This window comes from Chanos chanos, chromosome 15 (assembly GCF_902362185.1).
Source record: "Chanos chanos chromosome 15, fChaCha1.1, whole genome shotgun sequence".
Taxonomy (NCBI): domain Eukaryota; kingdom Metazoa; phylum Chordata; class Actinopteri; order Gonorynchiformes; family Chanidae; genus Chanos; species Chanos chanos.
The window spans coordinates 14672920-14686433 of NC_044509.1; the positions used below are offsets into that span (position 1 = coordinate 14672920).

Consider the following 13514-nt stretch of genomic DNA (forward strand, 5'->3'; position numbering starts at 1 on the left):
TTCTGCATGTGGGTTTGCTGTTTATTGTTGAAACTTGGCCGATCAGAGACTTACAGCCGGCACGTGGAGCACCCTTGGAGGCAGCGCAAGGCTACTTCAGTTCAGATTCTCTGCCAACCTGTGACGGTAATTAACAGGGAAACCTGCGCGTTGAAAGACAAACTGTAGGTTTTACTCGGGAAGTGAGGGTCTCAGAGTCAGAGGTACTTCGGAAATACATAAATCAGACGGTACAAAAATCGCGAGCAGACAGTTTTTGCCGTTTCCTCTGAAGACTTAAAGGCTTCATTTGAAAGGTGCTAAATGCGACCCTCTTCATCTAATGAGGGTTAATTCTGGTCTCAATGACCTATTGTCTATCAAAATTTTACTATGATAAGAAGTACTCATTGACTGCTCGGTGGTAGCCCACGTAAGCCATGTTTTTTCATCGTTGAATCATCGAATCTGATTTTTTTTTTTTTTTTTTTTTTTTTGTGAAAACAACATACCTGTGCGTGTTGGAACGCACCTTATTTTTCTCACTCAAAACAAATTTTCAGGAATGGCGTTTCCGCCTCCTACAGCACCCCGTGTTCTTTGTGGTTTGGCATCACTAATGACCTAGTTAGTCAACAATGTAAACTGGATGGCTACGCTGCTACGTTCTCTGGAGAGTGGATCCTGTTTGTCCTCCTCCCTTGCCATTCAATCGGGAACTCATTCTTTCTCCCTTCTATAATCTGTAGTCAGTTCTTGAAATATTTGTAAGTGCCTAAATATTTTCTCGTGGCTCTCGAGGTAACGTTGCTTTTTTTAAAAAAAAATATATTGTGGAACCACTCACACACTGAGTTTTTTTATTTAGGCGTCAGGGCAACACCTTGATCCACTGTGGTCAAAGGGGCCGGAGTGTTCTGCAGTGCCACTGTTTCTGACACGAATCAGCTGTGCAAATTTTATATGATCAAAGAGAGAGCTGAATATGTATGCTGTCATTATTGGGAGTATTGTTACGTTCCCCTGCAGTTGCTGTTAACTATGAAAATGTCAAACTTCTAGACTTTCTGTCGCCATCCAGGCTTGCGTCATTAACTGGACTAGACACTGCACACACAATCGAAATGTATCCATCCGCACTGAAAAGGACTTTAGAAATAGACCTATCGATAAAAAGATTGGCTTTCTGCCAAGCCTGTGACGGTTACGTTGTATCTGGCCTCCTTGTAGGTGCCGTCTCCGTACCTACGCGTGGCTATCAAATGTTACAATTATCGGACCAAGACAAAACTTGTGAAGTCATTCCGTGACAAATCCTGCTGCGGTTCCCCCAAGTATAAAGTTGATCAAATTAAAACATTTGACCACGGCATCATCACCACCATCATCGTCATCCTCACCATCCTCATCATTACAAACACTATGCGGCCAGTCTTCTAATAGCTGTCACGGTGTTAATCCAAGGTCAAGACAGATATGCCATTGTCACGTTTCCTCAGATCACACCGACACTCTCTACCCATTAGATGATCAAAGCAAAGTTGCAAGTCGTCTTTATTCCACCTAAGTATTTTTTTTACGCTGGTTGTATCACAGTGCCGTTGACACTGCAACTAATACTACGGTGAATGAACATTATTAATCGATTTAAACTAATAGCCTACTTAATGAAGAGTTACAGAGTTTTGATGTAATGTTTACATATTAAGATGTTTACAGGAGTTTCGAGCAGGTGAAGCATCTCCCTGTCTTTCAGACTCTGTTCTTCGTCCCTAATCCTTTTGAAATGTATGGTCGTTGTCACATGTTCGCTATAGAGAGATGTAGCAAAAATCTATACTGTGCTCGGTATCGAGTATCCACCTCGCTAACTGTTTCGCCTTGTATTCGACTGTTCCACCGTGCTTTCCTGGGAAAGTTCCAGCTGAGCGGATGAATCCTGCACGAAGGCGCTGAGGCTCCAGTCTGGCTGACGCCGGGACATGCTGCTGTAGCGTCCCCGGCTCCATCTACACACACACGCGCGCGCGCGCGCGCGCTGCTCCTATCAGACTAAGACAGAGATAGACAGAGGTGTAGACGACTACAGAGCAGTCCAGGAGAATTACTTGCAGATCTTAATAAAGGTAAGAAGTAAAATTATTACGACCTGTTACACATATACCGCTGCATTTTTTTTTAATTTATGGGATTACTAAAACCAATTTATCATTAAAAAAACACGAACAACAGTTTGATTAAGTAAATTATAACACACTGAGACGGGATACAAGGACGGACACAGTGTTCTCATGGATAGTGTATCTATAATGTTCTCTTGCGATTCTGCTGTAATACTGTCAGTAGTGAACTTGTTGCACAAAAAGTCTGCAGACACCATAACAGGCTAGGTGATTTTTTTTTTCTTTAAATCAACGACATAGATTACTATACTGGGTTGGTCGGTAGATGTTACATGAAAGTAATGTGACTTTACCTGTTCTTATGAGTGTTCAGGGTTTGGCTCAAAAATTACTTGCCGTTAAAGTGAAAATATAAAGAGGTTTGCGATTGTGTCCGGATAATAAAGCATTAGGTGATTAAGCCTATCTCAGCCTCGCAGACTGTGAGACGCCAGTTTCATAAGGACCTGTGTGAGAACGGAACAATAATCATCATTCCACAATGGCCTGACCGTCTGGTAGCCCATAAAAATCGAAATAGAAGCTTCCCTTACATTTTTAAACAAACAGCCGTTTTGTTGCTGTCTTTGAATACATTTTGTGCCCCTAATGCTTAATTTTTTTTAAAAAAAAAAACTGTTTGTTTGGTTTTCTGCAGCAACCTTTCTCCTGAGACGCTGCTACTACTGAAAAGCCTTAGTCACAAGATAGAACTCGTGGTAGAACTAGAAACGGAAGTTTTGAAAGCGGTTATCAGTGAATGTTTTTAGAGGTGATTTTTCGTGCCAACGAGTTGAAATGATTGTATGAAACCAAAGGGGAAAAAAACCAAAACACTCTCTCTCTCTCTCTCTCTCTCTCTCTCTCTCTCTCTCTCTCTCTATCCCTGGAGTATAGCAATTCAAAGAAGACTTTTGAAGAAAGGATCTGCAAGTGGACAAGGATTGGATTTATTTCTCACTCAGCTGTGCCTTGGAAGAGGGAAATAACTTTTTTCCTTCTCAGAATTCTTGCCCTTTTTTAAAAAAAAAATAAAAACATTTCTGACACTAAGCGCTCTCCATTGGAAAGTACTCCACCTACATCCTCTCATTCCGTGGTCCCCACGAGAATGATGCACCCCACCACCTCCATCACCTCTCTCTTCTCCTTCACCAGCCCGGCGGTGAAGAGGTTGCTGGGTTGGAAGCAGGGTGACGAGGAAGAGAAATGGGCAGAGAAGGCGGTCGATTCCCTGGTAAAGAAACTGAAGAAAAAGAAAGGTGCCATGGAGGAACTGGAGAAGGCGCTGAGCTGCCCCGGACAGCCCAGCAAATGCGTCACCATCCCGAGGTCGCTGGACGGGAGGCTTCAGGTGTCTCACCGTAAAGGCCTGCCTCACGTCATTTACTGCCGCGTTTGGCGTTGGCCTGACCTTCAGTCTCACCACGAGCTGAAAGCCCTGGACTGCTGCGAGTTTCCCTTTGGCTCCAAGCAGAAGGACATATGTATCAACCCCTACCATTATCGCCGTGTGGAAACCCCAGGTATAACTCTGCCCCTTAAAGCAATTCTCTGTCCTTTCCTCTTTTAATTAGGGCACTTACCTCGAGCCTGTGTGGTTTGCTTTGAGTTAAATCTTAAAACAGTAACAAACGTTGCAATAGAAGAATGTTGTGTATTGAGACAAACTGCTCGTCTTCTCCTCTCCAGTCTTGCCCCCCGTGCTGGTGCCACGTCACAGTGAGTTCAATCCTCAGCACAGCTTGCTGGCAAAGTTCCGGAACGCGTCCCTTCACAACGAGCCACTAATGCCTCAGAATGCCACCTATCCAGAGTCCTTCCCTCCCATGCCTGGGAGCTCTTTCTCGTCGTCTCCTTCGAGCACTCTCGCGCAGTCACCTAACACAGTCAGTTACCCCAACTCTCCCAGCAGTGCTACTGAACCAGGAAGCCCCTATCAAATGACAGGTACGCAGCGCCGGGCTGGATTCTGTAATCTCTTTCAGTAGATGTTGTGTTAGTGATGGGAGCTGTGTCTCTTTGGGCTTCATTGATTTCTTGTACCTTGTTTACCTGGCTTAGCATAGATTTGATTCACACTCCAAACTTTGCTGTCAGGGCAGCTTTAGTATGTTGACACTGACAGTGCAACAGAGACACGGTCATGCTTTACCATGCAATCCACTAATGTCATCTTCGCTGTCAATCTGTTTCCATGGTGACCAGCAGAGACTCCGCCTCCACCGTACAGCATGATGGAAACGTCGCCGCCAGAGGACGTGAAGCCAGGGGAGACCTCAAACCAGAATAAACTGATTTTCTCTGCCCCCCACAGAGGTTCCACTGACAGTATAATATCAATAAGATCCAAGAGTACAAGCAGTGTATTGCAGTGAAGGTTACTGAATAGTAGTGAAGAAATGAACCTAATAATAAGTCAGGCTTAGAGTATACTTCATTGGTATAGAACTGTATGTACTGATGATTATAATTAATGTGTCCTGTGTTCTCTCAGATCTTCAGCCTGTTTGTTATGAAGAACCAGAGTATTGGTGCTCCGTGGCCTATTACGAGCTGAACAACAGAGTGGGCGAAACATTCCACGCTTCCGCTCGCAGCATCCTCGTGGACGGTTTTACGGATCCGTCCAACAACAAGAACCGCTTCTGCCTCGGCCTCCTGTCCAACGTCAACCGCAACTCTACGATAGAGCACACGCGCAGACACATCGGCAAAGGTGTGGCTCTCACTCTGACGGCCTTCTTTTCCTTCATACCGATCCTGACCTCTTTAGCATTTCCATTTACTCATTTAGCAGATGACTTTCTCTGAAGTCTCTTCCAAGTTAGCTGCTTTTGTTAGCAACTTCTTTTTTTCTGTAGTGGTTTCGTTAATGTGTTAACGCAACCAAAGCTTAAAATAAAAGAAAACACTCGATGTTTTTCGGTGGCGCCAGCCTCTTCCCATCGTTCAGCACTGTTTTAAGAAATCAGGGTTGACTGGGGGAAAAAAAAAAATCTCTAATCCAAATGTTGTCTTTTCTCATAATGCTACACCCTGCGCACTGTGACAATTCTGGGTACAGATTAAACGTTGCCATGGGTTACTGCTGGAACAACCATTCACAAAAACACTCAGCTTATTTGGAAAGGAGCCAATTTTGTACAGCATCTGCTAGGGCCTTTTTTTCGGGAAGGGGGGGGGGGTGAGGCAAGGGAGAGTGACATTAACCAGATCGACTGGGTTCAGAAGAATGGATTCTATTAAGGTTTCCTCTTGGCAAATGATGAAACAAAATTTGGGGTTTATAGTAAATGGCAAGTTCGTGAAAACATATTCCTTGGATTTACCATCCCATTTCCACTCCGGTAAAAATGGGGGCGATCATCAAAGAGAGGGTTTTGTTTTCTTTTGTCTTGATGCTTTGTGGTTGCGGTTATGAGTTTTTCTCAAGCCACTTTGAAATAATAATATCATGATTGGCCATGGAGTGGAAAGGGGGAGGCCTAGATAGGACAAACTGCGATGCTGGAGTTCTATGCAATTTTCCTCGGTCTTCTGATGGTGCACTAATGTGTACCAGGTTTGTGCAAAACATTATGTAATCCCCAGAGAGAATACGTTTAATTTAGCTGAAAAGTGTAAGTGAGGGACAAGCTGAAGCTTATACGTGTCATTCCTGCATTGCTGGCTTCAGCTGCATTTTTGCTTGAAGGTTGTGAGGGAACTGGAAACTGAAACTGAAAAATAATGTCTTTTTTTTTTTTTTGCCTTACTCAAGAACATCAGCCAGTTTTCATTGCTATGTTTCATTTCTTCTCTTCTCCCTAGGTGTACATCTGTACTACGTCGGTGGTGAGGTCTATGCGGAATGCCTGAGTGACAGCAGTATTTTTGTCCAGAGTCGTAATTGTAACTACCAGCACGGCTTCCATGTCACCACGGTCTGCAAGATCCCAAGCGGGTGCAGCCTGAAAATCTTTAACAACCAGTTGTTTGCCCAGCTCCTGGCCCAGTCCGTGAACCACGGCTTCGAGGTGGTCTACGAGCTCACCAAGATGTGTACCATCAGGATGAGCTTCGTGAAGGTGTGTGAAACCAACAGGGTCGGGACGTGTAAAAGAGCTACAGTCGCTAAACAACGTGGATTTTAGATGACACACGGGTTATCTTATTTGGTAGGATTTCAGGTCTTGGGGTTTTTTTTGGTCTAATTGCAGACAGCAGAAATCTATTTTGAGACTTGCCTGTGATCCATAATCTTTGTATGTTTTATGAGTTTTATGAATAAGTGGTGTTTAGGGGAGGATGATCTATCGCTAGCGGAGCTACTGGGGTCAATCACACCTAACAGGCAGATTTGCCCATTATAGCTCTAAGGGAGGTGGGCATTTTGCCACCCAATAGTGTGGCCTGCAGAGCTGTGTTGCTATGCTAACTGAACATGTAGTTATTCTAATCTTTGGCTTACTGCTAGAGTGCTGTAGGATTGCCAAAAAACACTCCGGCTGTGCAATGGCTCTGCTGGTCTCCGGTTACAGTGAATTTGACACAGATCATAGATATGACTGTTCCCTCGCCAACCATGCTCCCTATTTCTCATAACCACACACACACACGCACACATTGCCTCACTCAGTTTTTCTCTGATACGATTCCCAACACTGTCCATAAACACAGAGAGATATCCCATAAAGAGTTAAAGGTGACAAAGTGATGACTGAGCCGACATGGTGTTAAAATGATGGCCTAGTACCCCGATACGCTGGCTTTCCTATATTTTGGTCGCTTTCCGTACTGCCTGTAGCAGTGCGCTGTCCTGGTTCAGTTGCTGTTTTTTGTGCAAGAAACACACTTTGAGGTTTACAGATGAACTCGGTGTCAAATTGTGTGTCAACATGTCGCCTCTCTGACTTTATTGACGGAAGTTCTCTGTTGTTTTACCCTCTCTCAGGGCTGGGGAGCTGAGTATCATCGTCAGGATGTGACTAGCACACCCTGCTGGATAGAGGTTCATCTCCACGGGCCACTGCAGTGGCTGGACAAAGTTCTGACCCAAATGGGTTCTCCACATAACCCCATCTCCTCAGTGTCGTAACACTAAAACAACGCAACCAATGCAACCACACAACAGGATCAAAACAGGACAAGAAGTGCACTCCAAAACTAGACACTACAATGTTCACAGTCATTTCAAAAGATGTTGGTGGTACAGGTAGACACTAAAGTCTGTCTTTTTAGTATGATATGGTTGTTCAGCTGGAGGGTGTTTTCATTCTCCTTATGGAGTGTATTCTTTTTCCAAACCCGGTAGGGATGCAACGGTACACGGTATGTTGTCGAGCTGTTCGGTATGCCCCCCCCCCCCCCCTCGGTTCAATATGCACATTAACCGCGGTATTACGATACGCCTGTCAGTTCCCTTTAATTTCCAAAACTGGATACCGCGCTGTAGACTACACGCACATTTTACGTTCAGATCCACAGAATATCAGAATTCCGTCTTACAAATCCGCTGCGTGGGAACATTTTGGATTCAGCGTTCAATACGATGACGAGGGTAAGAAGGACATAAAGAAAGAGAGTGGAGGCTGCAAGCATTGACACTGTCGGCCTAGTCAGTCATGCTGCTGTTCTTCTGAATGGAAGGTTTTATTTGTGAATAGGCGAAATAAAGAGTTCGTTGTTTAAATTGTGCTGTATTTATATACTGTTTTCTTAAACGTAAAGATGGCAAAACCATACCGTTACCATGGCCCAAACCGTGATAGATACCGAATCGTGGGGCCACTGTACCGTTGCATCCCTAAAACCTAGGTAGTTATGTATAACTCCAGAAAGTTTCAGTGCACAGTAAGTAGAAGCTGTAAGTAGGTACTAATTCAAGTTAGCATAGTGTTTGTATGTTTGTTTGTTCTGTTTCTATGACTAAAACTGTGAGTTCTGTGAGATTTTATGTGTTTGCATTCTCCCTTTTTGTGTTTGTTTCACAGAATTGTATAAATATCATGCATCTTTGTATCGGGTCTTGTAAAGCGTGTGAGAAAGAGTTTATAAAAACAGCATCTCTGACAGAGTCCTTAGAGGATTTCTGAAAGTTCGTAAAATATGTTTTGTTGTTGTTGTTGTTGTTTTTTATTGAGCAGAGGCACAGCCTGTATCTTTCATCTTCACAATTAGAAGAAAAACCTCTATCATTCTCATCATTTTAACACAGCATTGATTTAAAATTGTTTAAAAGACAAATTAACAGGATGGCACACGAAACATTTCATGAAAATATTTTAAAAACTCTGAGCACAGACAAAATAAATTACCTATCAATCTGACCACTCTAAAAAAAAGTTTACATTTCTGTAAACATAAGCTGCCTTACAATAAGTTAAACATTTTTTCAAACAATATAATTCCTTATGATACAGACTGTGTTGGAAATTTATCACACAATGATCCTGACAGAACTACACCTATAAAATTACATCATCCTTTCAGTTCATCACAGTTTTACACAAATATTAGGCAAGTTTAGGATAATTTCGAAGATAAATAACTGCTACATGGTGATCAGTCATAGATGGTCCTTAAGATATGAAGGACTTAAAAACAGACAAATCACTCATGAGTGTTTTGAAAAAAAAAAACGAGTTAATCATGTACACAGTGATGGACAGTGTGCGTCGACTCGGCAACCTACTCGAGCAATGTCAATGTGACATTCACTCAAGGGAAAGACCATGTCGCTTCAGTGGAGGATGTCTGAACAGCAGCATGCAAAACACTAGTTTTCTGATCACAGTCGGTATCCATATGAGAGGACGTGATTGTGAAAGGAGAGGAGTCTGCAGCTGGGTGCCGCCTCAAAAGTTCTGCTGCGTCTGGGCCCGGGCCTGTGAGCTCAGAAGCTTCTGTTGCTGCTGCAGGAAACTGATGACCTCTGGACTCCTTAGCAGAGACTGGAAACAAAAACAAAACAATTTAGTACCCTTTTTTTTTTTTTTTTTTACAACTCAACCACTTATAACTACAAGTAAAAAAAAAAAGAAGGAATTGCTAGACAGCTTTGAGCAGTAAGGTTAAAATACTCACCAGTCTCTTCTGGTTCAGCACCTGTTCGATCAGAGAGGGCCTGGCTGGCCGATCTCCCATCGTTCCGAGTCGCTGCTTGGTAACAGAAACGGGCCTCTCCTCTGAACTCTCCTGTGGCACAGGTTTGAAACAGTCATCGTAAGAGCAGGTTTTAAATATTTTAAGGAAATAGACTTTGTCGCTCTATTTTTAATTGTATCGAGTGTTGCTAGTGCAGGATTAGAGAAACGTTAGGATATGGTTCTCCGAGACTAGAGAGGGAAATACCCAGCTCACTACCTTGTTCCTCAAAAGTGACTTGAATCGCAAAAAAAAACCCACACCCTGTAAATCATAAATTTGTGTCGACGTTTCGATACTCTGTTAGGCTCAAAGTTTTGCAACACAGTATCTTAATATCGATTCCCTCGCATTTTTACCCGAGTGTCCCAATTTCGTCCCTGGTGAGCATTGGTGGTGAAACTAAACGGAATTTAGGGCTAGGTTACGAACTGTCATCCTGAACATTACCCAAAACGATTATGATACTTACGTCTAATTTTCCGGAGGACATTGCCTGGTCGCTTTTCTTTTTCTTGTATTTGTCTTTGTACATTTTATTACGATGTTTCTTGCACATCCAAGGCTTTCTTTGTTTTGCCACCTGCGTCGTGGTCTCTTTGCATCCTTCGTATGTGCATTTCTTTGGCACGTTCTCGTTGTCACCGGACGTCTCTTCCTCGTTCAGTTCTTCTGGACTCGCCGTGCTGTCGCGGGGATCACCGGCATCTTGAACGTCGCTCTCCTCTCCTGGATCATCCATGTCGTAGGAAAACGAGTTGTTGTTGTTGTTATCCTGATCCTGCGCGGTTGCCTCATCTCTGCTTCCTACCACGCCGCTGTTGTCAACAAAATAGCTTTGCCCGTCCTTACTAAGCAAAATTGAAACGGTAGAGTCTTTGTTATTCGCAGCCGAAGCCGCATTGTCATCCTCACTCATTTTTAGCCCAGGATACGCGTTTTGCTCGTTAAATTCCTTCACTCACACCTTGGTTTCGAACTGGTGTCGACAGTTAGTAGCTAATTACTATTAACAGCTAGTAGCTTAGCAAGTTAGCTAACATGCTTATGCCTTTGGTGTAAGCCACTTGTAACAGATCAAGAACAAGAAAACAAAACACACAATGCTTTACATCGTTGAAAATAATTTTCACGTAAGTCTTACTGTTGGCTCGTTGCACATATAAGAGGAAAGGATAAAAGTTAGTGTACCCTAGGTTTACAGAAAACTTGAAACGTTTGTGTTTACATCTAACGTTCGCGAACCCACCGCAATGGCAGCAAATGACAAGCTATGATTGGGATGAAGAGGGTTCATGAGAAGTATAACCAACAGGATCTTGAGAGATAGCCCTCTTGTGGCAGAATGTGGTATGGCAAGCATCATTTCCTTTCAAAACTCAACTTGGTCAAATAATCACTATATGTGACTTGTGACTTATTTCACTTGAATCAAAAAGTAATTGCACATCAAACCCGATTTACACTAGCGTTTTGTATTATGCTGCTTTCAATTTGTTATATGGACATAGACTGAAAACAACTAAAAGTAATTTGCTGAAATTAAGTATTAATGCAAGTATGCAATTAATGTAATTATGCATTGAAAATCAGGTCTTTATTTGCGAGTAGTCTTCCAGCAGTTTAGCATCCTTATCGTCCAATAGCAAGCAGTTTTACTATCCATCTGTCTTGCTATTGTCTGCTCATAGTTGCTCAATTTTTTCACCTTTTCATCAGTTAGTTCTGTGTTTTTTGCCTTTTTTTCTTTCACAGATGGAGGAACTAAAAAAAAAATACAATCATGTTATATCATTCGATAAACTTAAACTCAGTTCAGTGTCACAGGGTAGCATATCACATATTTATGGAGTAAAGAAATGATCGTCTTTCCGTTTTGTTATTATTTATTGATATTTAATGGAAAATCACTTTGAAGTTTCATCATGACTGGCTAGTCACCAGTCACTGGTTAGTTGATTGACATAATATGCCATAACATGGAAAGCCCTAAAATGAAGTTTGTCAGTCAGTTTGAAGAGGGCCTGAGTGCTCACTCAGAGAAAAAAAAACACACAGACAAATAAAATGATGGCTATTGGTCAAAACAAGTAAGAACGAAACCCCTTAATCATCAGTTGATCCAGAAGTGATTGCAGAAGGTTGTTTTTTAACAGATAGATTCTTCAAAAGATCTTTTGAAGTTTCTCAGAGAGAAAGTTCATTTGTGTCACAGCAATCAGCTGCTGCACTCTGCCTAAAAAGAAGAGGACCAGATACTGTACAAAGTTACTTTGTAAACCTTATTAGTCTTTTAGATATGTGTGTGTGTGTGTGTGTGTGTGTGTGTGTGTGTGTGTGTGTGTGCGCGTGTGTGTGCGTGCATGCGTGTGTGTGCATGCATGCGTGTGTGTGTGTGCGTGCGTGTGTGTGTGTGTGTGTGTGTGTGTCTGTGTGTGCGTGCATGCGTGTGTGTGTGTGTGCGCGTGTGTGTGCGTGCATGCGTGTGTGTGCATGCATGCGTGTGTGTGTGTGTGTGTGTGCGTGCATGCGTGTGCGTGTGCGCGTGTGTGTGTGTGCGTGTGCGTGCGTGTGTGCGTGTGTGTGTGTGTGTGTGTGTGCGTGCATGCGTGTGTGTGAGGTAATTATGTCATAAGAGCAGACGTATGGTGTTCCAGGCCTCTCAGGACGACAGAGAGGAGACAGTGGATCTTTGGGAGGACAGGCTGCAGATCTCCATGTTGGTGAAGGAGCTGCCGGCCTCGCTGCTGCATTCCGGGTAAGAGGAGCTGGATGAAATGATGTTCTTCAGCCTGTGGAGGGCGATGATGAGGAGCGTGAGGAGGAAGACCAGGAGGCTGAGGAAGATGGAGACGTAGACGTAAACGTTGTCCGGACGTCCGGACGACGCCGCGGCGGCTGCCGTGGAGATGGAGGTCGGCATTAGCTTTAAAAATGTCCCGTTGTCCAGCTCCGTGCCGTTCAGCTCGTCCACAGACGCGTCCATCCCAGACATGTCAGCTGCGGAAGAGGATCTGAGGAAGAGAACGGAGGGAAATGTTCAATTCCCTAAAAAGGAAAAGGCGGGAGAATTCCACCGCTGGTTTGGAAACTGAATTCAGGTGGGGAAACTTCAAGAACTCCTACACCTGCACATCAAAGAGAGAAATCTCGAATCTAATTTTGACAGATGGGCCGTTTGGGATTTTTTTTTTAAATTTCAAGCACATCCAGGCCGTTCGTCACGGCAAATTACTGTCTAATGTTCCACATGTCAACTCCAAACATATAACTCTTGATTACTAATAAAGATTTACTGTACTTTAGCAACTGAATATTTGAAAGTTTAACATGCATCAAGTGTGTCATTAGAGAGTACCACAAATTTCCATTAACAAGGTAACATTGAAAAGTACTGTAAATTTCTGATTTCATTTCTCATACAGTCCTCAGAATAATGAGAAAGTTCATCCTATTTTTGTTGCTGCGTTCTCCTTTTATTACAGTACGTTTTGGCTACGACACAAGACAAACACCGAAACTACAGCGCAGACGCGGTGTGGTGTCAGATAAACCATTTTCACTTTGTTTTAGGTTGTCACAGGTCGTTTAAAAAAGATAATAAAAAAATATTACGCGTCCCATTCGCCCAGCGTTTCGCCCTCTCTCTCTGGATCTCTCTATTGTTGTTATTACTGAAAAACACTTGTGAGCATCAGATTCAGTTTGAAGAGGGTAATAATTGGGCTTAATTATGCTTTTTGTTTCCAGGCAACATGCGTGTAACCGTGCCTTTTTCTTTTTTTTTTTTTATAAACTGGTAACCAGTTTTGCGGGCCATTTAGGGGTGCCCACAGAGCCTTTGTCAGAGAGAGAGAAGGTCACTCTCCTGTTTACACCTCCGCGTGTTAGCATTTCATGAATAATTGATTGGAGAGCTTCTGAGTGGAAAAATGTCACAACATTAGCCGTTTAAGTGAAAGGCAATAGCCTCACACCGCAGACAGAATTCACCCACAGTTACCGAAGGTGAACAGGTTACTCTGGATTCTTCTTGATTTTTATGTATTTACAAACACCATTTAAAAACAGTAGTTTGGAGGTCACTGACAAATACGTAATAATGCTATGAAATCTAGAAAGAAGCAAGATCGTATGGAGAAACCACCTGTCGACCATTCTTCATGTGCTTAATTAATTTCTCTCTCTGTAAGAAATGCACTGAATAGAATACAATAGAACAGAATAGACTTAATTAAAGAAATC

General features: G+C 42.9%; 3 protein-coding genes across 4 annotated transcripts; 1 reads left to right on the top strand and 2 right to left on the bottom strand.

Annotated features, from left to right (window-relative positions):
• Window positions 1-2006: 2006 nt before the first annotated feature.
• On the top strand, window positions 2007-8162 carry smad9 (SMAD family member 9). Of its 2 annotated transcripts, none has more exons than XM_030792577.1 (7): window positions 2007-2105; window positions 3039-3667; window positions 3834-4091; window positions 4350-4460; window positions 4639-4860; window positions 5955-6211; window positions 7078-8162. In XM_030792577.1, the coding sequence occupies exons 2-7, from the start codon at window positions 3253-3255 to the stop codon at window positions 7219-7221; spliced, it is 1407 nt and encodes a 468-aa protein (XP_030648437.1). In that variant the 5' UTR covers window positions 2007-2105; window positions 3039-3252; the 3' UTR covers window positions 7222-8162. The 2 variants fall into 2 exon arrangements, with proteins under 2 accessions (XP_030648437.1, XP_030648438.1); XM_030792578.1 differs by having other exon boundaries at window positions 4353-4460.
• A 307-nt stretch (window positions 8163-8469) lies between these two features.
• Window positions 8470-10483, bottom strand: rfxap (regulatory factor X-associated protein). The gene is made up of 3 exons (XM_030792855.1): window positions 9742-10483; window positions 9210-9320; window positions 8470-9076 (listed from the first exon to the last, which is right to left on the bottom strand). The coding sequence occupies exons 1-3, from the start codon at window positions 10186-10188 to the stop codon at window positions 8981-8983; spliced, it is 654 nt and encodes a 217-aa protein (XP_030648715.1). The 5' UTR covers window positions 10189-10483; the 3' UTR covers window positions 8470-8980.
• A 1448-nt stretch (window positions 10484-11931) lies between these two features.
• sertm1 (serine rich and transmembrane domain containing 1) lies at window positions 11932-12264 on the bottom strand. Its single transcript, XM_030793141.1, has one exon. It carries the CDS (start codon window positions 12262-12264, stop codon window positions 11932-11934), a length of 333 nt encoding a protein of 110 aa, XP_030649001.1.
• Window positions 12265-13514: the final 1250 nt, after the last annotated feature.